Source organism: Apteryx mantelli, chromosome 14 (assembly GCF_036417845.1).
Source record: "Apteryx mantelli isolate bAptMan1 chromosome 14, bAptMan1.hap1, whole genome shotgun sequence".
Lineage (NCBI taxonomy): Eukaryota > Metazoa > Chordata > Aves > Apterygiformes > Apterygidae > Apteryx > Apteryx mantelli.
The window spans coordinates 2747837-2772812 of record NC_089991.1 but is presented as its reverse complement, the minus strand read 5'-3'; the positions used below and the strand labels follow the sequence as shown (position 1 = coordinate 2772812).

Sequence of the window (24976 nt, the reverse complement as noted above, 5' to 3'; positions counted from 1 at the left end):
TCCACCTTTATCGCCCCGACTACGTACACCTCCATGAGAAATACCAGTTTCGTTTTCCATGGCATTTAAGAAAAAAAACATTTGTTTTCTGTTAACAGGCTTGGACGAACTCCCCCGTCGGCTCTCCGGCATGGCCCAGGGATGTCACTAGCGACGTGCGTGCGCGCCGGGGCCCTGAATTTGGCCCGTCCTGCTCGAGAAGGGATGAAATGCAGAACCGGCCCGGGTTGCACCTAACGTCAGTGCTCGCACAGGCTCCGCAGCGTGAGTGGCGGCCGCGGCGGGGCCTGGCAGCGCGTTGGGCCAGAGGCGCCGCCGAGTCGCGGAAGCGGAGGCCCGGGGGTGCCCCGCTCTGCCCCGGTGGGAGCTGCCGCACATCGGAGGAAGCGCTTCCCCCTCGCCGTGCCAGGGGCTCGTTTCGCAATAGGAAAAGCGTTAGCAACGACGGGAAGTTCCTCTCCTCCCTCCTGCCGTCGGTGGCCTCAGGTTTCTGGGAAGATGCGTGTATGGAACAAAATGCAACCAGAAGAGTCCGGTTGCAGGTGCTTGCAGGAAACAGTGGCAAACAGCCCGCCGGCGCTCCGGGCGCACGGGGTGTCGTGGCCGGCGCACCGAGGGGACCCTGCGGCACCAGGAAAAGCTCCCGTGCTGCTTTCGAAACGCAGGACCAAACTGCCCCCCCGAGACTTCCTCGGGGACGCGGGGACAGGCCTGGGATGCAGCATTGCCGCCGAGCAGCAGGGACATTCCCCTCTGTGCTCCCAACACCAGCCGAGGCCGCAGCCACCAGCCGGGAGGCCCATTGCAATATCCGGTGGCGGTTAAGCACCCCAATAACCGGCTGGATTACCGCAAGGCAGCTCCCGAGTGCCGGGTCGGACAGGAGCAGCCCCGGCGACCCGGCCACGGGCAGCACGGCGGAGGCTGCGATGGGAGCACGAGGCACCGCTGCCTCCCAGCGCCTTCGGTCGCAGCCTCTGCGTCACTGGGCACGTCTCAAACCGCAGGAACGGCTGCTGGTTGGTCTCTGTCTTATTTCTACACCTTTTTCTTCTTTGCAGCAATTACCGACGGTTCGTGTTAAGTGCGAGCCGTGCCCCGGTGCAGCTGGCTGCCGAAGCCGAAGCCTCACAGATGTTTTCAGCTCCAGCTGGGGAAGAAACAGCTGGAACAGGCAGAGGTTTAGAAATTAAATTCTGCCTCTGTACAAAAATTTTCAGTAATAAACAAACAAAGAAAGGGGAATAACATGCTTCCGGGCGCTGTGGTGCTCCACGGGAGGAGCGGGGCTGCAAGAGGACACAGGTCCTGCCCCAGAGCCAAGACCATGGTGCGAGAGGGTGATGGCTCACACGAGGCATCACCCAGCGGCGTCAGCTCAGAGGCCACAACACGTGTCCGACCTTGCCGGACAGATGTGCCGTGGCCGGCGGCACGGACCGCCCCGCGGGGCCGTGCTGGGGCCTGTTGGGAAGAGGAGAGCCCCGGAGCCCCTCCGACAGCCGGTCCTCGTGCCCACCCTGCAGCACATGCCCTCTTCAAGCTGCCAGCTCCCAGCCAGGCGCTGGCGCTTCCCGTGCCGGCAGCACCGGCTCTCGCACCGTGTCCCGCGATGCCTCTGGCAGACCCAGCCCAGGGCAGCTGAGACCTGGAGACATTACACACACTTAAAATAACACTTTTCTGCATTTAAAAGTTGTGACTGTGAAATGCCTCTGGCATTACCAGGCAAAAGATTCATGTTCCTACTCTTTTTTCCCTCCAAAGCACTAGAGCTGGAGTTTGCCGACCTGCTCTCGGGACCAGGTGGCTTTCCTTTCCTTGCCACCGATTCCCCGGTGGAGGAGGAGAATTAACGACCCTTTTGGGGAGCCACTTTGCCTGGTAGCTCCTCTGCAAGCAGGGTCTCGCAGCAAGGCCCACGCTGCCAGGGAACCGGATTCTGGTACAAAGGCCCGGATCGATCCTACCAGGATTTCGACTTGTGGATCTTTGACTGTCAAAGCTGAGCAGAGCCACTTCCATTAAGGCAGCAGCGCGGATGAGCTCTAGCGACACTTTCCAAAAATGTGGCAATAGCAAAGATTACTTTATGCTCCACAGGCAAAACAGGAAAAACGTACAGTTGGTCTAAAAAGCCAGTAACTGTTACCGTAGAATATGAAAAAAAGCAGGTGATGACTGAGATACGAGAAAAATCAGGAACAGCGTGTGCACGTGTGAGCAGATGCATTACTTGCGACACAAACCCGCTCGAAAAGATGTGCAGTCACCAGGGTGCATGCTCATTTTTAACTCTAGCTACAAAGCCACTGGTTTTTAGTGGTAAGTCTTTAAGTTTGAGCATTACATTAGCAGAGTCAGGGACGTAACAGCAGGACAGCGACAAGGCCCTCAGCAGCATCTGCGCTGGCGGAGAGCACGGAGACACAGCGAGCTGCTCCCCATCCCGCGGCTCCGTAAATAGCCCTGGGCTCGCTCCGCACGGAGCCACGCGAACAGCCGCCGACTCCCCTGCGGAGCCCCGGCAACCCTGCGGGGGCACACGCACGCCCCCGGCTTGCTGCCTGCCTCCGCTGGGCAAAAAGTCAGGCAGCCTTCCGCTTTGTTTCAGGAAAACGCGGGGAATTACAGAAAAGGAGTAAGAAGGCATTAGAAAACACTGGCTGGCAAGTGTTATAGCGCAGTCGAGCTAGAGCGCTAAAAAGGAAATCCACTCGAGGCATAAGCTCAGCATTTTCTAGATGCTGCAGCGATTACACTGCTGCATTTGCCGCTAGCGTGATCCCTTGCCAAACACCCGCGCAGCGATGGCAGAGCCTCCCCGGCGGCTGCAGCTGCGGTCGGAGCGGGTTCTCCGGCAGGTCCCGCCGAAGCTGGGCTCGGTGCCGCCGTGCTCCCCCTCCACACTCCGGCCAGCGCGCAGCGAGGCCGTGGGGACGCAGAAACGCTCCGCCGAGCAGGACGCCCACGTGCCAGAGCTGTTACAAGACAGTCGATTCTCCGCACAGTTGCTTTTCGCGTTGCCCCCGTTGCTTTTCTGCATTGCACCCCTGGCATTAAGCCACTCGATGCGCTACGCTGCCGGGGGACTGGAAACGAGAAAGCACCGCTCGGAGAAATCATGGGTTTCCTGCTCTTAGGGACAACTCGTGGTGCTACAAAACCAGTTTAGAAACCCCAGAGTGCTGTTAGGGCTTTCATGCCTCCTAACAGTGGAAAAACAGGACGGTAACGGGCATCTGTTCACAGGACAGGACTTCGCAGGTGCAATGCAAAACGCCAGGCAGCCCCGTCCGGTGAGGCTTGGTGCGCCGCACGCGGGGTCAGCGCAGCGCCCGGCCCCACGAGAGGCCGCTGCCGCACGGGGCAGCTCCCCTCCGCTCCGCCACGGCTCCCGGCACGGCTCCCGGCAGCCCCGGGGATTATCGCTTCTTGGGCCAACAACATTCGCAACTGGAGAGAAGCAAGGTCCAGCACGGATTCCTGTTTGACATAACCAACTCTTTAACAGACCCCAAACTGAACGGTTGCGGCACCTCTGAGCGCTAGGAAGCATCCCTGGAAAGGCGCCCGGATTCAGCCTTGCATGGTTACGGTTTACACGTTCACCAACGCTCCCTTACTGCAAGCGGAAAAAAGAGACACAAGCAAAATGTAGCAGAAGTAAATTGACATACTGTATTTATTGCACAAATTTCCCCTAAAATTGGGAATGGTTATTATAATACAAGTGCACATCTTGGGAAATATATACAAAAACAGAAGAGATAACAAGTATGTACATTTTACCCAGCATTTTACAAGTACCACCATCTAAATAATTTAGAGAAAGCAAAAAATTGTCATAAAATATCTATAATAACTAATAGGGAAAACATATGCAAGGTGTAAAATCCTTTCTTTTAAATATTTTTTTTTGTTCTTAGCAGCCCAGTGTTTGCCAATTGCAACAAAAATTTTTTTTCTGATTTGTGTGACTAGTACACTTAGTTTTCAGCCAGAAAATTAAGACATATTAATGGAGATTGGGAATAGTGGAAAACAGAAATCAAACACATTAATTTCCTATTCACATAAAACAATCGTGATATACTTTCTAAAAGTCAATGCTATAGCCCTGTAAAAGATCCCTTTTTGTATTATTTCACAGACAGACGTGTACCACATCGTTCGCGTACCCCAAGAGTTAACTTACGGAAAACCTCCCCGTCGTGCTCCGCTCCCGTTCGCACCGCGACAGCGATCCCGCTCGCAAGGGGGCCATGCCAGTGGCTCGGGCGCCGGCGGCCGCGGGAACCCGCTCGGGGCGGACGAGGAGGAAGCCGCACCTGCGCCTAGGACCGACCGAACAAACCATCTCGCGGGAACGCGCTGGCGGGGCTGCTGGGCAGCAGACGGCAGAGAAGGATTCCTCCGAACGACTGTTTTCTTCCCTCTCCCTCCCCAGTTAACACTAGCTTCCAGCTGTGCACGGGCATCTCCCTCCCGAGAGTCGGCTCCGTGCAAAGCAACGCCCGCCGCTCACCTCGTCGCGGTTAAACGGAGGAGGACAAAATCCCTTCCGTAACACCGCGTGACGAGCGCAGCCCCGCGAGGCGCCGGGATTGGGCTGCGGAGCCCCCAACGCCTCTTGGCACACGCTGGCGCCGAGCGCGGATTCACCCCCCGGGGCCGGCGGCAGGCGCGCGCCCTCGGCACCTGCTGATCACGGCCGCGGCGCCGGCACCCGGCCGCGCTGCACTAACACGAGCGGGTCGCGACTGCAAATATACGTACAGTGTTCGGAACGGTAACTAGTGGCTATATAACGTACTATAGCAAAGAGTTAAAAATTCGTATTCAGAGCTCAATCCCGTATTTCACTAAAAATGTGTTTATAGAACCGGGCCCCTGCATTTTGTGCTCATTCCACAAGTCAGATGTAGTATAATCGTGCGGTAGAGGGAGGACGGGGCAGAAACGTGTCCCTAGCTCACATTATTAAACACAAGTTTCTCCCCTGCAGCAGTCAGCAATAGATTTTATACACAAAAGCGTTCCCAATGGCACTGCCTGTACTGAAGTTTGGTTCACTTGCTAATGGAGACTCAGTGCTACATGGCGAACGGTGAGGGTTTGCCCACGCAGCTCTTTCCTGGAAGAGTCTTACGTTACAGCTTTTAAATATGACTGAAAAAGCCACGGGGTGAAACCCTGGCCAAGCGAAGGAGAGTTTTGTCATCGACAGCAGTGGGGCAGGGATCTCTCCTGCTGTTTTCAAGTTCATCAAATGGTTAAAACAGGCCTGTATTTAACATAACTCTGCAAGCAACAAGAGCAGGCGTGCCGTGTTATTGAAACGATGATTACAGAAGGAGATGTTTAGAGAATGGTTTATATAGTTTAGTGACCAAGTATCTCCTACTTTTATTGTGGATAACCCATGAATTGCAATATACTGAATGCAGTCGATGAAAACAGAATCTGAAATTAGCAACATTAATTGGCTGCTAGGACAAATAAGCAAAGAAAAGCCTGTAATGAAGTGTCCAGTTAAACTGAGGTAGTAGAGCCTTTGAAAACGTAATCCACCTACCACTGTATATTTACATTACTTACACCAGATTGGTTCCATCAGCTATTCTTACAACTATTGTATATACAATGACAAAACAGCGATGGCTGAGTAAAGGAGAAATGCTGAGAACAAAATAAACAACATTTCCTGCTGGTAATTACACAAGTGAGTAGAAAAGGGATTAGAGTCTTCTGCATCAAGGGTGTATTTTGTCAAAAAATAATTTTGATATTACTATACTATGGTGTAATCAGTGTTCATTTTTTGTAGAATGGTTTTAAAAAATATATCAATTAGTTACCTGAGCAATTAAGGGTCATATTCTATGTGTTTTTTCCCCAATGCTTTGGTACAATTACTTCTAGCTCATTATTTCAATAGCTGACTGGCTGCTGTAAAAAGAATATGATGCTGCAAGAACACTACAGACCATAAAAAAGTTAGAGGTAATAGTCATGCCGTTGTGGGGACCCTTGGGGAAGTTTCAGGCAACGTTCTCGCTTTAGGGTTTTGTTTTTTACATTTTGATTAAGTTCTGAAAGAAAAGCTTCACTTAGTATAAAGCAACATTTAAACATTATAAACATTTAATACTGGTTACAACATCAGGCCAAGAAAGGGAAAGAGAATCTCATTTGCTAGTTTGTCCGTTGGCCTCTTCCTCCACCCTCCCTGTGCCCCCACCCCTCCGCTATTCCCTCTCTCCAGGAGAAAGATTATAAATAAACTTTGGAGCTGAGTGTCATTAATAAGCTTTTTACAAAACAAAACAAAAAAATCCCCAAACCCCTGTTCTTCCTCTGGGAAGTATCCAGAATTTGACTATTACATGAAAAAGTAGAAGTTGTTTACAAATCACTGCAGCTCGAGAATTGAAGATCTTAACAGGAGCCTAATCAGCACAAGCCAGTCTGCAGGCAGCTGCTGCCTTCTCCTGTTAAATTTATAATTGGCGATAGCATGATATATTTCCCAAAGTAGTTTTTCCTTGCATTCCCAAATATAAATTACAGTTAGCCATTGTGGCAGAAACTGATAAAAAAGGCAGATCTTCAGCTTTTGCTAAAATCTTGGATTTTCTCTGCTTGGAATCTCAGGCTTATCCACTTTTCTTTTTTCCTTTCTTTATCCTTTTTTATAAATGGCCACGTGGGAGAGGAAAAGTCTCCAAACGTTTGCATAATGTGCAGTCATATATGGAGATGCTGCAGCTCAGCGAGCAGTTTGTTTCCCTTGCTTCCAAGAGAAAGGAGCCAGAACAAGTTGCCTTCCATTTTGCTTCCAGGGAAAAAAAGTCACGGCTGTGCCCTCTGGCATTTTAAAGTAGTATCTGGGCAACGTACGGCGAGTGAGTGCTTGCTACAGCTGCCAGCAAAGGGAGGTCACTGGATTCAATCCTGAAAGGAAGCACAAGAGTCACACCGAAGCCATCCCCGGCCGGAGCGGGGCTGAACACGCGCGTTAGCGACCGCATCGCCCCCTGGACGGGGACCATGCGAAGCCCTGAGCGGCAGCACGTTCTTCAGGCAAAATTAAAGCTGTTAAATTATTAAAGTATTATTAAATTAAAGTATTTCTCTGCTAACGCCGCCCTGCCAGCTGGGTTACAAACTCCATCCGCCGGACTGTTTTTAACATTCGCCCCAGACATGCCAGCTTGGAGGGACGCGGGACAAGTCAGCAGCGCCGACGCCGCGCTCCGCTCCCACCTGCCCGCTTCCCCCCCCCCCCCACCCCCGACGGGGCCAGCGAACCAGCGGGACAACAGCTCGAGGGGGGAAAAGCAGCGAATCCTTCCTGCCCGCTAGGCAAAGGGAGCGCTGGCAGGAGCAGGGGGACGAGGCCGCACCGTTTCACAGCTCCCACGGAGGCGCCGGGGCGGCACGGCAGCTCGCCCCACGCAGCTGCCCCCCCCGGCCCCCAGCTCCACCAGGGCTCCGGGCGCCTTCCTGCTCGGCTGCAGCACAGCACCGTACTCGGAGCCTTCCCGCAAACGCCCCTCGAAGGGCTGCTCTGCCTGTGCCCCGCACCCGGAGGGGTGTCACGGGCCTTGCGGGACCCAGCGGGTGTTTGCTGCCATGCAGGGAAAAGCCAGCCTGGAGGAACCAGGCGCCCCACGTCGTTCAGTGATTTCTGACCAACGAAGGGACGATCCTGACGAGCCCCGGAGCGCCGAGCCCCTTCCTGCCAGGAGGGAGTGGGGAAAGGCCGGGGCATCCTCGGGATCGAGTACTGGCTACGGAGCAGCCCGCAGCCGCGGGTGATTTCCAGCCCCCGCGCAGCGGGTTTGCACCAGGCAGCCCAGGCGGTGAACGTACCCCAGCACCATGCCCAGCTCCTTGACGTGAACTCTCATCTGGCCCTTGAGATATTCAGAGAGCATCTTGCTTTTGAAGTACAGCTCCTGCAGCCGGTCCTCCAGGTGCATAACACACTAGAAAGCAGAGAAGGACGTCGCGTCAGGGCCAAGACGCAGCGCTGCACCCGAACCGCACCCGGCGCCAAGCCAAGCAGAACAGACCCGTACAGCCATCGCCGCCTCCTCGGCTGCGTCTAGGTGAATAGTTATTTAGTTATTAGCAATTTGTTCTTCGCTGGCAAGATTCCCACTTTGGAGCAGAAGTTTTTGATTGCACGTTAAATCAGAATTAATGAGACAGCTGTCTTGATTACAGAGCGGTGCTTAAAGGGACGGCTCAGACAGCGACGGCAGCGGATGCACCGGCTACTGCCGTTGTGGCCAGGGGCAAGTAAACTAGGCAGAAGCTTACAAAATGTTAACCTACAAAGCGAAAGGATGCTTTAAGAACATAGCTCTCTTGATTTTCATTCATACTTACAAAGTTTGGAGATAAATTATGCTTGTAAAGCTGAAGAGTGGAATGAAGCAGGTTGGAGACGAGACTAGAGACTAACACTTCTTTTCCCAGCTTGTTATCAATCATTCGTCTCTGGCTACTGGCCACTTGCACCGTCCATTTATCCGTGTCTGCAATAATGCAGACAGCTTCTGCAATCGGTTCATCCAGGACAGGATGCTAGAAACAAAAAATTACCAGCACAAGCCTGAGAATGACAAATGACAACGGTCTGTTTACAAAACGTTGCCATCCTGGATAGCCAGGACAGCGTCCTGACGCTGCCTCACTTAAACTACGGCAACGTTTGCTGGGAATTGCATTCAATCCCTTAAAAGCAGAGCTTGGTTTTAAATGAGGCAGAGTCTTAGAAGGATAGTCACTATTTCACATTTTCTTCCAAGCTTGAAAGTGTGTCACTGGCTGATGGTTTTATCTTTTGATACTTGATACAAAGAGTTCTGACTGAATATGGGTAAGATAAAAATGAACATGTATTAAAAGTATATTTTAAACCCCTAAAACTAGAAGCACCAAAAATCTCACTTGCTTTTCAGCATGGCTGTGTTAATGAGGTCGGGTTCATTCCCATTTGTCACTGTTTTTCCTTTACAGGAGGACCAGCAGAGGGAGTAAACCACTAACTAAACCACTCAACTCTTCCATTCCCGTCAAGTAGTGTTTCAAGTCCTCTTTAAAGCCATGAAGGTTTGGGGGTTTTTTTCCTCCAAAAAGGGAGTATTTGGAACCCACGGTCCTTTCCCTGATACACCTTTGGGCCGAGCTCCTAGAAAGCATCTCTTTCCAGAGAGTCTCACTTCACGCAGGGCCAGGGTGCTGTATTATCTTACTTGAAAGTCAGCATATAAAATCTTGCATGGTCCTTTTTTGCACCCTCTCAGTCTTTGACTCTTGTAGCTAAGCGCAAGTCTCCTGGCGGGAACGCACCGCTATCAGGCGATACTCCGGCCACATCTGCTCCATAGCAGCAGCTACCTCGCACTGCTGCCTCTGGTGCTTGAACTTCGACTACGCTTCACAAATGGCTTAAAGCAAAACTCCCCCAAACCAGACACACAGGGTGGCTCCGTGAGTGAAACTCCACCTCCCAGGGTTGTGTGCGAGGAAAGGGGATAGATAGCTTGGGGAACGGCCACGGAGATGGTAGCTGTGCCGACCGCACAAGGAGAGATGCACGTCGCTAACTCGGGAGCTATGGAAGAAGGGTCCAGTGCAGAGGATCCACGGGGAGCTCTCGGAGAAAGCGCTCAGCAGCCTGGGCTTGGTCTCTCCTCACTCCCTTGGGAACAGACTAGAGGGGAGCAGAAACATACTTTTCCGGGACAGCTGGTACCCTTTGCCCCTCTCGGTGTTTTCCACTCATTTTCTGAGAGCTAGAAAAGGGGTAGGAAATAATGCACTTCCCAACCATACCCCAATTCGTCTCCAGAAAAGATTCAGTGGGCAAGAGCAGAATTCCTGCAGGCACAAGAAGTGCACTTATCTTCATACCAGTCTCTCTTTTCCCCACAAAGTCAGCGCTATTGGACACTTCGCTTACACTCCCGAAAAAGAAGGAAGGTCCCTGCAGCACTGAGCACTCCTGATGGCTTCTCCACAGAGAACGCGTTGTGCCCCACAAGAAGCAGCGCGGTGGTTAGACACGCGTGGAAAGGGGAAAGGAACCGAGGGAGCAATGGGCGCCTCAGCGCAACCACTGTACCAAGACGACGTGCCCAGGAAGAGACATGCAGCAACCTCAATGTTTAGTCTGAACGTCACTCCACGCCTGGGGCATGCCACCATCAGCGGGCTGCAATGTCTACGAGAGACTAACTTCTCTAAGGTTCAGCACCAGGATCTGTCTTCCCAAGGGCACGAGCCTCTCACAAGTGGCTTCAGTGGGAGTCTAAGTTGCACTGCGAATCTGGAGCCACGCAAAATTAACCACGCTTTTCAGATATATTAATTGAGAAAGGAGAAAAGAATTGGTGACCTGGGACAGGGAAACCTGAAGAGAGCTGTGACAGTAAATATTTTCATTTCCTTCATGTTTGTTGATTCAAAAACATTTGCCTTTCCCTACTGTGAGAAATACATTTACCAAATATAGCTTAATTACCTGCACAGCATGCGACAAATCTGACACCAAACAGTGTCTCAGCTTTTCATCACTTCCTATTCCTTGCAAAACAAAGTCAGGGACGTATGATGAACAGTAGCCACCTAGTAAGGATCTTCCAAAATTGGCAATACTGGGCTGGACAGAGTTCACTTCAACTAATTTTGACCTGCAAGAAAGGAATATCACGGAGATATACAACAGAAAACACCAAATTCAGCTTACAGAGAGGTTGCATTTTCACATTTATTTTATCTCCTCTATCTTCCATTCAAGCAGTTTTTAAAAAGAAACATTTTCAAGTCAGCTTTCACAGTCAGCCCACTGTGGAAGAAAAGGATTTGAGCAAAGATGGCAATGCACAAATAATATTTTTTTCCAGACGACTGATCTCTCTATATTCTTTTACAACCAACAAGCTCAAGACACACTTTTCCAACCACTGATGCCAAGTTAGGCTACATTCCTCCAAACATGTGACATGAGAAGAGGTTGTACCTTCTGGAATCTAACTGCTGCATAGTACTTACCCAGGAAAAGGAATCTCATATTCTTCTGCCCAGTCTTCTTGCTCTCCTCCATAGTAGTTACTGCTTGGTCTAGTTAGATCATGACCTGTATCCTCACTTTCGCTGTCACCCAGGGCACTATCTGAGCTCTCATTTCTCGGAATGTCCCAATCGATTCCTGGGGCGACTTTTTTCTCTACGTTTTCTCTATCCCCATGGGGGACACGAATAGAGATTTTGTCTCTTTGGTCCTGCTCAGAAAAGCAGTTTTTGTAGGTCTCCTGTCGAACAGAGTCCATAAACTTACAAAATTCACTGGGCGGTTTGCTAGTCTTTGTACACAGCTTTTTAGAAAAGTCTAAGCTACTGCTGTGAGCAAGAAGGTCTGTAGCTGCTTGCCCTGGAATATCATCAATAGTCCGGGTTTCAATTGAACTGTCATCAGTAAAATATTCATCAAACAGACTCATGCTCTCAGCATTGTATGGATTTGGATTCCAGCTCTGATGTTCACTAGCAACTTGAGGAAAGGGTTCAGCTGTCCCACAGTCTCTATTTTGGTCCTCAACAGTTTGTTTAGCTTCACAGTTCTGATCAGCAGACACTCCTTCCTCCGTTGCTGGCTGGCTGTGATGCCTAGCAATTTGTTCCACTACTGCTTGACTTCTGAGTTCGATGTCTGAATCAGGCGACATGGAATCTCCAATGAGGAAAGTCACCTTTGTCTGAGCTTCGGCAGCACTGCAAGGAAAGGCATCACAGAAGAGCTTATCTGGAGGCTTCTTTTCCACAGCTATACCGGGTGACCTTGTCGCACTGACGGCCTGGCTGCTGGATTCCAGCGAGTCTTCATTCCTCCACGCATTTGCTGTTGGCTCTAAACCAGATTCTGTCAAGACACATTTTTCTGGTGAAGCTGACCCTGTGCAGACTACAGTCTCTAGTTTAGCATCCAGGCAGGTTCTCGGTTGCTGAACATCAAGAGTATCTTCCTGGCAATCATTAGAAACAACAGTTCTGTTCTCATCTGAAGATGTTTCCAGCTCCACCTTAGGAGTGTTTTGTGCATCTTCTCTCTCTTGCTGTGAAACACCTTCTGTGTTTTGTGCAAGGGCAATCGGACATTTGCAATATTTACAGCTACAGTTAGGAGTTCTCATTTCTTCAGACTCCCATGGTAGCAAGTTGCCCCTGTTCTTGTGCATTGTGACAAGCACGTATTCAGATTCTTCTACTTCTCCTTTCTCCAGCGTGGTCGTTATAACAGTTCCAGGCATGACAATGGCTTCATCTTCCCCGTTTTCTAGAAGGTGCGTCTCTTGAAGCTCAGAGCATCTGATGAAGTAAGTGAGGAAATAAAGCAATCTCTGTACTAGGTCATGCCTTTTGCCGACCACAACTGTTTTTGCTAATCTCACAGGTGATCCAATAGCCCCATACAAGTCACCTAGAATAGGAAATAAAAGAGACAAGTATTTTTCATCTTTAGAATAAATCATGCTTCAAACAGACAATATTGTGAACAAAACTTGAACAAGCTTTCAAAGACCAGGTCTACAACAGGAAAAAACTGAAGCAGAAGAGCGAGGACGGCTGCGCTGGTATTTTGTTTTTAATACATAGAATCCTAATGATGCTGTTGGTATCGTATGTAAGATGACCCACTGGTCAGGGAGACATCTGATCTCACATATTAGGGAGTATTCACACCACCTAACTTCAGTCCCCAGCTTTAGAGGCTAGACTCCTAGGTTCCTTATATAGTCATGGGAGAGAGGAGGCATCTGCTCTGAATTACCTTGGATAGTCTGGAAACTGGGCTGAACTTTTAACTACCAAGGAAAGCTGTAAGAAGAAGCAAACCTATGCCAAGACCAAAGGCAAAAAGGGGCAGTGGGGATGTAGAGGTGAAGCCAACTTTTCTCTTGCCTCCGATTGAGCCCTACTATGGGTTGGATAGGTGGTTTTTGACAGCTTGGAACACCACATTTCAGATCTGCGTATGGAAGAGCCAGTGCTTGTGTTTTATTTTGGAGGTATTAGGGCACTGTGTGAACGCAGGGATGGGGGACAAGGGATGCAAGAGGCACTGAAAACCTGCTTGCAAACAGTGGATCCCTTGAGTCCCATGAGTTTTGGAAAAGTGTCTCCTTGCCAAGTCATTGGCCATCCCTGCCTGTATCAGGACAGGGCAACCTCATAAAACCTTCTGCTCCCTTCCCCAACCAAATTCCATGAGAGCTTGTGTGTAGAGCAGGACAATCTGACCAAAAGTAGGAAGCTCATCTCCTCTCCCCAGCAGCCTTTAGAAGGCAGTATGACCAATGACTCAAGCCACTAGTTTCAAAGGGCTTTGAAACCTTACCCAGGGGCTCTGCCTATTCTTGTTTTCCTGCACTGTGTCATTCCTTGGCTGTTGTACTGACAGTATGTCCATTTCCCGTCAAAAGATGATTTCCTTTATTTGCTCTTCCTAGAATCAGGCTTGTTGATAGCAGCATCCCAAAGAGTAAAAAATGGAGTTTCCTTATTGGGAGAGGACCAGAGAAGGACCAGAGTTCTCCATCACCACCAGGGCAGGTGATCTTAAGAGACCTGCTGTAGATGACTAAAAAGAGGGCTTTATTTTTTGGCTGCCATTTTATAATTGGCACCGCCTTAAGAAATTACAGCACGTACAATAAATATTGTACCTGCCTTAAGCTTGCAATGCAGAGTTTTGCCTTGTTTTGAGGAAAAAAGGAGTTTTAACTTGGGAAAAGGAAGTAACATGCATCAGTAAAAACCACCACGTTCAAACCCATTTATGTAAAGCCATTCCATCACTTGGAGACGTTTGCCACATACCTAGCTGTGCCCACAGTGGGTTGTAGGGATGAGTTTTGGCCAACATGTCCACGCTCTGGGAAGAGTGCTTTTCCAGGAAGATTCTGATGGGCGGCTGCCCATTTGGCATGACGGTGGGGACCCAGGCCAGGTGGTTAGTCAGGACCGCAGTCAGCAAAGCTGGTAAAAACCTGACAACAAAACACTCTATGTCATTTTTTTTCCCAGGTAGACACACTCAGCATGTTGAAGTGACAGCAATTCTACAACGTGCATGGATCAGAAATACCAGAAACAACCTCACGAGCACAGCAGAGATCATTCCTTCTGTCTTTCTTCTTTATTTTTTTTTTGGGGGGGTGGTGGTGGGGGTAAGGCTGTATTCCCCACCCCCAACCCTGCACAGAACACACGTTTAAAGTAAAATGAAATATTTTAAACCTGTGGCCATCTCAGTTCCTCAGTTTGGCAAACATCATGAGACTTCCTATTTTGCAAGCTTTGTATTGTAAAACATCTAAAAAAAAAAGTTAATTTGTTTACTGTGAGAAGAAGGTGGCACTCTGTGGCCTTGCTTACGCGCCAGGTCCAAGCAGCAGATCCCCTCTCCTTAAATCTGTGACTGTCAATGACAAGGGAGGCTAAGCTCTTTGCTACCAAGCCTGTAAAGTAGCTGGTGCCGTGTTCTTTTCTGTAACTGATGTGCAATTTAGGCACATACCGTTGCTCCTTTTCAAAAATAAACACCCTCCTCCCAAATTTTGAAATAGCAGCAATAAGCGAAAGGCAGCGATCGCAGGGGCTATCAGCCGGAACAGCGGCATCCTTTCTCAGGCGAAAAGGTTTCACGAGCCACGCGACTAAGCAGGAAAAGCTTCCTGAAAGACGTGAACTTTGCGATTTGCTGCAGCAACGGAGCGTGGATTTGGCTGCCGGGGGGAGAAGGCTTTCCCTCCTCGCCCCGGCCGCGCACCGGCAGATGGTGCTGGCGGCTGCCGTGCCGTGCTCGGGCGCACGTCCGCCCCGCGGGAAAGCTGCTCCTAGGGGCGCGCAGGCACCGGAGCCCCGCAGCCGAAACGCAGCCCTGCTTCCCCAAAACCGCCCGAGGGAAGGGGAGTTAAAGCTAGGCTGAAACATGGCCTGGGCTTGATTTTCCTCTTGCTTCCACTCTATTTGAAAGGGAGCAAGCAAGCGCACAACCCTTGCAACGTCCCCAAATGCAGGGAGCCACACGCCGGCCGGCGCCGGGCAGGAGGCGCAGCTGTGTCCCGGCCCCTTCCCGGCTGCGCTGAAGCACCTTTCCTTCCCTTAGCAGCTGGCTTTGCATCTCCATTCCCACTCCGGCTTCACGTGTTTGTGCTCATTTTCGGATTTCAGAACAGCCAAACGCTCTAAAACCTTCCCCTGCGCGTGCCTTGGGGAAAGAGGATGAAGCGCCGACAAGGGCACGTTTATCAGATCCTACCGAGTTTATCGAGAACAGCTTCCTTCTCAGTTTTTAACAGCTTTGCCCCCGGCTACACCCTGAGGCCAAAAAGGCGAGTATTAACGAAGTGCACAACTTCTTTAGTGGCGTTTTGCAGAAGTCGGGTTTACTAGCAATTTGCGGTCAGACAGTATTACGCACGCGGCTCTTACTGACTGTTTAACCTTGCTCATCATATGATAGCTGATTCTGAAAGGTAGATTAATGCATTTCATAGCATTCCTTTCCAGACATCCACACCCATCACGCGCTTCCTATGGACGTGTTTCAAATGTTTAGCCTTTACCGGGATTCACGGGATTGTGAGGAAGCAGGTGCTCAGCGAGATACCTTATTTCTTTTCCGTTTTAAAACTAACATTTATGGGCTTTTGGATCTTTCTCACTTATTATTATCAGGATTTAAAAAAAAAGTTTTAAAAACTGATTTTAAATAAAAAGGCATGAATAGATATGCATTTAAAAACTAAAATCCACCATACTGGTTTTTAGCAGCATTTTCCATCAAGAAAGTGAACTCCTTCATGAAGCGATGGCAAAGCTGGTTCTTTTCTGGTGTCCCGGACATCATAGTGAGCCAGACGGGTTCCCCAATCCGTGGCATGGTGTAGAGATTGCAAATAGTTGTTCTAAAAAACAAGCAAACAAAACCCAGAAAATTAAACAAAATAACGGGAGGCAGAAATCCCTATTCAGAGACTTTATTGCAACATTTAGTTCCAACTGCTGTTTGTGCCAGAAGGAAACTTTCTCTCATCAACCATTATCCAAATCATGTTGTTCATTAAATTGTACGAATTCACCTTTCCACCTGGGAGAGTTAAACCTCACAGACTCTCCAGGTGCCCAGCTGAGCTGGTCCCAGGCTCAACATTCACTGTCAAAATTCAATAGCTGCCCTGTTCTGAGCGGGGAAGAAACGAACTCTTTTTTCATGTTATTGCCCTGCTCTCTCTCCACTACATTCAAAACATGCAAATCCTCCCTTGTTCTTGCTTAATTTGTGACTAGGGCAATTTTTATGTGCACCTGACTTACCAAAGCGCCTTAACTTTCTGCTTGCTTTAAGAATTGGTACATTCAGTGCCAAATCCATCGAAGTGTGGATTTGTAGAAAAAGGGGACCGGGCTACTTCTTTAGCCTTAAATACACTGTATGAGAGTCAAAGCGCCCCCCCGGTTTCAAGGGCGACGCACCTACCCACATCCTTTTGGTTTTGCAGAGGACAGTAAACGTTGGATTGAAACTCTGGCTCTGCAGTAAAACGCCAGATCAAAATCCCACAGATTACTGTTAAACTCCTCGTCTAACCCAGGTTAGTTTTGTTTTAAATACAACGCCTATGTTATGACGCTGTGGGAACCTACATTTTCATCGCACTCAAAACTTAAGTCACGAAAAAAACAAAGGAAATGACTGATCGATTCAGGTTTCCTGCAGCTCCTGCACCACTTTTTCTAGAAGCATTTTTGCTCTGCAAGACACACAGCTCCGCATCACCCCCAGCAAGTCCTGCCTAGCACTACCTCTCTCCGGCCGGGTCGGTCCCAGACGCGCGGCCGCTTCCAGCCCGGAGGCAAGGGCTGCGCGCCCGCGATTTCCGTCTCGTTCATCCTCTCCATTTCCATTAAAAACGAAATGCAGGCTGCAACATTCCCGAGGGTCCAATCGGCCCTGCCTTCCCCAGCAGCTGGATTTTCACACCCCAGGGCAAACCGGAGAAGGGCGAACTCGAGGCGCCGTCCCGCGCGAGGCCTGCCGGGGCTCCGCGTGACACAGCCGTCCCGCTGCCCAGGGATCTCGTGGCTCGGCAGCCGCGGGCTCGGGCCGCAGGCGGGATTAGCGGAAGGCGGCTTTCGGCACCCGGCCTGCGGCGCACGTGACGAGGGGCCCAAAGGCAGGGAGAAAGCCCACGTCTCGGGGCTTCAGAGCCACTATCAGCATTTACACGCTGCGGCCACAGCCGACCTTAGAAGCTGAAGATAAAACTAAGAACTTAATGCGAAATAAAGCTTATTGCTGCTGCGCACGGGAACGACCCCAAGCGGAGCCTCTTGCAGCTAAGCGGCGCAACTGTTTTGAAAGAAGAAACTACTTCTATACTGAAACCAGCGTATTAAAATATTTGTTTTCGTTGAAAAGATAGACCGAGTCTTGTGATTCGTTATTTACTATTCTGGTAACCCTGGCTGCATCTGCAACTGATAGTGTTTCCTCCGAGAGCGATCGGATTCGGCTGGCGGGCGGCCAGCAGGCATGTGACTGCAGTAAAGGGAACCCTCAACGCCAGCGCACGGCGCTGGCCCGGCGAGCAAGGGCAAGGATTAACTGCTTCCCAGCTCGGCACACGCGCAGCAACGCTCTCCTTGCTTTTAATAAAAGAAAAAAAGGAAAACTGCAGGGAAGTTAACCAGATTTAAAAAATTAATGACAATTAAAAGTCAGGTCGACCGCCCGCAGCCAAAGCCCCTTCCCTCCGCGCGCCCCCAGCGGCTCCGGCTTCCCCAACCCTCCGCGCACGGCCGCAGCGACAGGCCAGGGAACGTGCAGTCAGCAGCAGGCTCTGCTCCCGCAGAGGGTCCAGCACATTTAGAAGGGTTTAAGCTCGGAAACGCCTCCGGGAGGCCGAGCTTCTGCCCGGAGCGAGGCACCCAGCGGGGACCGGCGGGCCCCCGGGGGAAGCTCTGCAGAAAATAGCTCCACATCTGAAGCAGATTTTGCAGCTTGAAACAAAGCAAAACAAAGCAAAACAAAGCTCGGGCAATCGAAAACGACGGCATGACCCAAAGCCCTCCAGCAAGCTCTCTGGGGGCGCAGGGGCCCCTGAGGCGAGCGAGGAAGAGGAGGGCGGCTGGGCGCCTCCGCTGCCCGCAGCGCCGACCCTGCGTCAGGTGCTCGGCTCTCCACTTCCTCGCGTCAAGCCCCAGGCGCAAACCTCCTCCCGCCTTTGCTCGGTTTTTCAGTTCCGGTCCGAGACGTCTCCCCCTCGCGCTGTGCAAGCCAAGGGAGGCCGACGGCTCCCGTGCCCGCGGCACCCCCGCGCCCCCCTCGGCACAACGCTGCTCGCCCCGGCCGGGTGCCGCGGGACTCGCTTTGCTACTCGGGAACTAGAGTGCAATGACAAATCCTAACTCTCTGCAGGTATTATTTTATTTGGAAAAAGAAAACACCAGTGGTTTGTAAAACTTAGCATGAATTTGCTCCCTCTCCTCGTTCCCTCCTCCTATAGATTTTCTTCCTACAAAGGATGCAGAAAGTGCCTGCAGGAGCGAGGCTCCCCGCGCAGGAGCCCGTGCAGACGCCGGCCCAGGGGCCGTCCCGCAGCCCTGAGCAAAACTCACCGCTCGGTTCACAGCGGCATAAACTGCTTAAAAATCACTGGCAGAAAACAGGATGAAATTTGGCTGCCAGCAGGCGAAGAGAGGTGCTTCCCTAGGCCTGCGTTCAGCGCTTCCTTGCCAGTCGGCATATTTGCCGCACAGGTATTACTCAGCTGCGCAACCAGGATTATCAGTGCACTCCGCCGGCCTCGGGGACTGAGGCAGCCAAAATGTTTATGCAAGTACAGTAGCTTATTTCATAAGTCATGTGTCTGCACATCTGACGGCCAAAGGGAGCTTTAAGCCTCTAAGCCTAGCGTTACTAGCTGAATTCATCAGTGCTTTAGAAAATCAAAAATCGTTTTCAAGTCACTAACGATGCAAGGGCAGACCTGGAGCTGGGCACCCAAGCGAAGGCGAATTTATCGGTAGCATCCGTTTGCCGCCGCGGCCCAGGCCTCCCGACAGCCGCGGGGCAGGCGGCTCCGGCAGCCACTGCCCTCCTCCCTCCTCCGGGACGAGGCAGCCGGGAGGAAAGCGGTGTCGCCCCCCTGCCCCGCCGATTTAAGGCTGTTCTATAAACCTCGCAGGGCCAGCGACGGGCGCATCAGCTCCACGCGAGAACCTCTGCAAGCCTGTTTTGTCCTGCATAAATACGAGGTTAAAATAAGCTTTACTATTTAAAAGGTAGCTTAAATTTTCTCCTTCCGAAAAAGCCTACAATGAGTTAAAACAGCACGGGGTTGTGTTTTAGAAACACCAACCCACTGCAGTCAGCACCCTTCTTCCCTCCAGCAGAATTTGCTAAGAGGGTAGAAACGAAGGCAAGTCTCAGGTTCACCGAAGGACTCAGCCTCCTGACTTCCCCGTGACTCCAGCGGGAAAGCAGACGCCCAAAGAGATAACAGTGGCCTAAATGGGTTTGCTGAAGCGGTGCCAAAACATCTTTGCATCCAGCCTTCAGTATTTAAATATGCTTTTTTTCGTATTGCTTCGCTTTCGAAAGCAAGCGGCTCCTGCGCGTTGCAAAAGCGCTTCCCTTGCTAAGAGGGCAGGTACCGCACCTGAGATGCCGCCGCGGCCCCAGGACCGTACCGGCCCGCGGGGTCAGCCCGGGCCGGGGGCTGCCTGGTTACGGGTCTCTTAATACACTCAGTTAAAAACCAGAATTGCCAAAGTCTGCTGCCTCAGGAAATTAATTTAAATTAAATTACACTGGATTTAATTCACCTCGTTACACTATTAAAGAGTAATATTTATATCACCATGGAAACCTCTGCATAAAACCGGCAGTTACGGATACACTTCCAGCGGCGGTTACGCAACCTCCGCATCATGTGAACGATCGCATCTTGCAATGGCCCAGACGAGGAGGCTGCCAACCTCGCAGCGCGGAGCGAGACGGCGTTTTCCTGCTCAGCCTCGTCGCCAGGCCGCCAGCAGCCTCCCTGCCCGCGGCTCGGGCTCCACGCTTCCCCGCCGAACCCCCCTCTCCAAGGAGGAGAAAGCCATCGAGGGGTACTTGGCCCGCGCCAGCACTCCTCAGGCTTATTTTTCCGACACTCGACTCGGAGCACGCTCCCCTCCCACCGCTCTGCGACTGTTTAACTTGGAAGGACAGAGGAGAACGGACAAAGTCCGCCGAACGTGTCCCGAGGGGGAACGGGCTTGGGGGGGGTGTTTGGGGAAAGCAGCTGGGCAGACGGCGTTATCAGGGGATGGGAATGCACAGGGCTTGCTCCGGGTGGGAAAGGGGAGGAGGAGGAGGAGGAGGAGGAGAGAAGCTCGTGGCTGCGCCGAGCTGCCGAGCTCGTCTCAGGCCCCCGGGCAGACTCCACGGCTCTCACCAGTCACGAGTTCCCTCTCTTTCCGTCCTTGGCACTGCGCCTCCCGGCCGGATCGCACTGCAGGCCCATGTACTGCCTTTTCCTCGCCTCCTGTTCCCTCCTGAACATCTCCTCTGCCCTCCTCCCCAGTGTCCCCGAGGTGCAATCATCACCCCCCACTTCGGGAACTCTTGGCTTACACCGTGCTTGGAGGAGAGAAGGGAGACTCTAAAAAAAGTAGTGCGCCTCCATCCTGAAATATCACCTAATCCACAGAGTTCAGTTAATAAGTAGTACTGCAGAAAGCTGAGGGAGCCCTCAGGATCCTTCACTGTTAGGTAAAATACATCCTGCAACCCAAATACGTCAGAATTCTCTTTTGAGAGCATCAGAGCGGTGTCTTCTACAAGGTCTTTCAAAAGTAGCTCTGCCGCCGTTTTGAAAGGAAGCACCCTGCCACTCCCATCCAAGAGGAGATGAATCACTTGAAACAGACGGATTTCATTTTAATTCCCTCCCCATTACTTAAACTATGGAAAGAAAATAGAGTTAAATGCCAGGGATGGGCTTATCTGCATTACTCTGTATATTAACTGTTGAATAGAGGCGTCTCTGCAGGTACTGATAGCAGGAGATTACGGTATTGCACTTCTCTGTGTGAATAAGATAGTCCTGCTTTTTAGTAGCTGGTTATCTGAAATTCCTTTAGAGCAGAATTTAGTGCAGAGTAAAGGTCTTGCTTTAGTCACACATCAGGAAAATACACACTAGAGCAGGATTTCTCAACCATGGGTTTGCAGTTCCTCTTTTCCCATCTTAGTGGGACATAAAAGACAATTTAAGAGGTTGTTGGAAACATCATTACTACCTACAGGAGAAAAAACCTTGATCATCTATGCCCTAAGTACCCCAAGCTTGCATGGATACACACACTTGCCAAAATTTCAAGATACAAACAGATTATAGTAACTTGTTACCAGCCAATACCATTATTATACTTACTTTTTCAGAAGACATTAGACATTATATGTTATTTTTATAGAAAGGATCAAAACCATTGTCCTTTTCAGACAAGGCCTGCAAGGGCTAAGAAAACCTGCACTAAGATCATCCTTCTCAGCACCTTCTTAGCAGACTCACGTGCTTTTGAAGAAACGGACAAAAAAAAAAAAAGAGAGAGAGAGAGAGAGAGACAAACTGCTCACCTGAATTCATTAAGGGCATCAACAATTCTGTTATATGCCAAACTCCGCTGACTGGCATCAGCTGATCTACGACTCATTTTCATAGCCTTGAAAACAATCATTAAACAGATAAGTAACACCAGGCATAGCTACAGAAGCACAGAAAATGGAAAACAAAGTCATGTGTTTGACTTTATCTTTCATGCAACTAGTCATGCAAATAGTTTTTTTTAAGTGATAAACGATGGTACAAGTGCCAGCTTTCATATCTGAGGAAAGATAGGTGAGGCACATGCATTTTCAGACTGTCTCTTCTGGTGCTTTTCAATCATTCAAGGCATAAAAGGGGTCAAAGTTTTCACTGCAATGGCAAATTAACTGCTAAGTATTTCCTAGAAGAGGGATTTGAAGCAAACCTAACTACATATTTGAAACCATTTGTTCAATCTTTGAAAGTTTCCTACACATCAGAATCAGGGGGTGGGGGGAGAAAGAGAAAAGCACAGTATTTATTTACAGTTTGGAATAGCCTAGAAATAGGTTCAGATCCTGCAATCCACTCGACTCAGATGCAGCTGAAACAAGGAGACGAAGGTGGCCTTAAAAGCCCCCTTGCACCTTGGCTGATCCAGGGCTGCTGGGAGCCAACCCAGCCTAGGGACCGTCGGAGCTTTCAGCGGTCCGGGGAGCGTAATGCAGCTCGATCTACCCGCACCCATGCTGGGCCTTTGCTAGCAGTAAGCAGCCGCATCAAGGGTGTTGAGCAAAGCCCTTCTCTGGTGCAATTCCAACACCAGAGACTGAGTCGATCTCACTTTTATAGACAGGTATTGCAAGAGCCAGAAATTAAATCTGAAAGGGCTGAGGAGGAACATATAGCAATACAAGTGCAAAAATCCAAAAAAACTGTTTACCTGTTCTATTGCACTCTTCAGTTTGTTCATGTGACTCTCAAAAAGAGGAAAGTGCGAGAAGAAGAATTCATTAAATTTGTTATTTTCATCTTCATCTCTTGAGAGTGAAAAAATGACTCCAATTGCTATCTTTTTTTTCCTAACAATTCCTGGGCTAGGACCAGAGCTGTCATCTGACAAATTAAAGCTTTCATCCATGGACCTTGAAGCATGGAAAAAATAGAAAGTTAATGTAATCCACTGCTTAAAATGGTACCTAGGTTTCTTGTGTAATTAAGCTCTAGGACATTTAATGTCAATGAACACCTTTTGTTTACAGCTGTTGTCAAATCATCACCTTTGATAACATCCATTTTGCAACTCTTAAAGCAACCATTAATTGATCCTGCAATCACAAAATCTGGAACCAGATTCAAAGCATTGGTAGGATTAGAATATTTGATCTCTATCAAAATAGAGAGCAGTTCTCTCCTGTTTCTGACAAGCATTTGTGTTTCAAGTAGGATTTTAGGGCTTCTTACCCTTAAAAATTTTGCTGAAGGTTTTCTAGTTAGTGAAAAACAATGAATGCCATGAAGAAACAGATACTAAAAAAGATCCGGCATTGAACTGCAGTCTGACTTACACCTTTGTAAATACCCCACAGAAAGCAACGGCAAGAACAGATGTATGTATGCAAGAGCAGAATCAAGCTGATGAAGGTGGAAAATCACGGGAAGCAATCAGCATTATCATTCCCAGCTCACCATCGAGGGAAGACCCCATTCTCCAAGCTGGTAGTCTGACTGCGACGCCAACGCCGCTGGTAACTGCTAGCACAGCTTTTGTTAAACGAAGAGCCAGGAGACGGAAACGGAGTGATGAGCAGACTGCTAAGAGATGCTGCAATAATAAGAGGAATAAATAAAAATCTCTCCAGAAGAAAGAGCATTTGGAAAATAACATCAGCGATTAAATGAAGCCCCTTGAGATAACTGGATGTTGCGAATCAGGTGTCTTCTCTTTTGCTTATCTACATTTCATATCTAAAAATAAGCAGTTTGTAGTGACATTAACAAGACCTACAAGCACTACAAGGGTGGGACAGTCCTGCAGCTTTACGTAACAGGCAACACAGGCACAGTGCAAGCTACACCTTGCTCTGATCCATCAGCCACGTGTACTGGGAAATAAATTCTTTGTGGAAACCTGTAGCTTTAATCACAGCCTTTAAAAGCCCTTACAATTTTAAGTGACCAATATCCTGATTCTTTTTGTGGTGGGAAATTCACAATTTAACATTATTTTCCACCTCAGTTTGAAATGATGACAGGGAGTATTGTCTGGAAATACTGGAAATGGATTTCAATATTTAATTTGACTTGTTCCTTTGCAGCGTGCTTTGATAAATTGCACTGCTGTCCAGATTAGCTCTGCGACGTTCCTCATGGGAAGCCCTGATGCCTAGGACACTCGCACACACGCATACAGGTACGTGTTACTGCATATATGTCACAAAAAAGAGTGCTCACATTGCAGCACAGAACGATTATCTGATTTGGTTTTAGAGGTCTCACTGACAAGACAGATGAACATCTAGTGAATGTTACTGAGTATTTTCCGAGTCTGCTGGGTTAACACATGAACCTGACATTACCAGATCTTGCTATACCGCTGTCTCTGTCCTCGTTCTGCTCCCTCCCGGGCATATCCATAGGGTTGCTGTGAACTGTAAAACAAGGAATACCAATTAGCAGGGGAATATATAGTTCCTTTCTTGTTTGCAGATCTCCATGTAATTAATGAAACAAAAACATGCTCATTAATTCAGATCAACAGCACTGCACAAGGCCATCACCAAGAAAGGCTCCTGAGCTGAACAAGCCAAAACACTTCTTTGAAAAGCTTTACGTATTCTTCTGAAGTCCGCACGTCTATTTTAGCAATATAACAATATAAACAAGACTGCATTCGAACGTCAGCTTTGGCAGTTATTACATATACAATTTAAAGAAGGAATTTACAATGCTGTCTTGAAGGAAAAATATTTTTACATTGTAAGCAGTGTATTGGCTGTTCAACAAAGCCGTAAGCTATCCGGATTCACAGGCTGCATATAGAGCGGATCAAAAGTGTCTCAGGCTTAAATGTGATACATTTTACAAATATGTCTGTGAAATAAAAGCTACTCAGCCATGGAAATAAGAGACAGCCATTAAAAGCAAGAAACGTCCACTTTATATATGAACCTAGACTATATTTAGTTTTTAGTTTGGTTGAGGCAAGCCCAGATTAAAATAGCTTGACGCTACCGTGAATTATTATTGCCAGGAACGTGAAATCCACCATCAAACACAGGAGTTTCCCAAACAAAACAAAACAAAACAAAAAG

General features: G+C 49.4%; 1 protein-coding gene across 3 annotated transcripts in view; it reads right to left on the bottom strand.

Moving 5' to 3' along the window:
• Nucleotides 1-3656: 3656 nt before the first annotated feature.
• FNIP1 (folliculin interacting protein 1) overlaps nucleotides 3657-24976 on the bottom strand; it is a 71010-nt gene continuing 49690 nt past the window's right edge. For all 3 annotated transcript variants that reach the window (XM_067305069.1, XM_067305070.1, XM_067305071.1), the window contains 11 exons: nucleotides 24242-24313; nucleotides 23352-23487; nucleotides 22606-22807; nucleotides 21713-21798; nucleotides 15843-15989; nucleotides 13897-14066; nucleotides 11071-12496; nucleotides 10541-10709; nucleotides 8401-8598; nucleotides 7879-7994; nucleotides 3657-6957 (listed from right to left, as the gene is read on the bottom strand). In XM_067305069.1, coding sequence (XP_067161170.1) covers nucleotides 6879-6957; nucleotides 7879-7994; nucleotides 8401-8598; nucleotides 10541-10709; nucleotides 11071-12496; nucleotides 13897-14066; nucleotides 15843-15989; nucleotides 21713-21798; nucleotides 22606-22807; nucleotides 23352-23487; nucleotides 24242-24313 — 2801 coding nt within the window. In that variant the 3' untranslated portion in view covers nucleotides 3657-6878. The remainder of the gene's footprint in view (nucleotides 6958-7878; nucleotides 7995-8400; nucleotides 8599-10540; nucleotides 10710-11070; nucleotides 12497-13896; nucleotides 14067-15842; nucleotides 15990-21712; nucleotides 21799-22605; nucleotides 22808-23351; nucleotides 23488-24241; nucleotides 24314-24976) is intronic.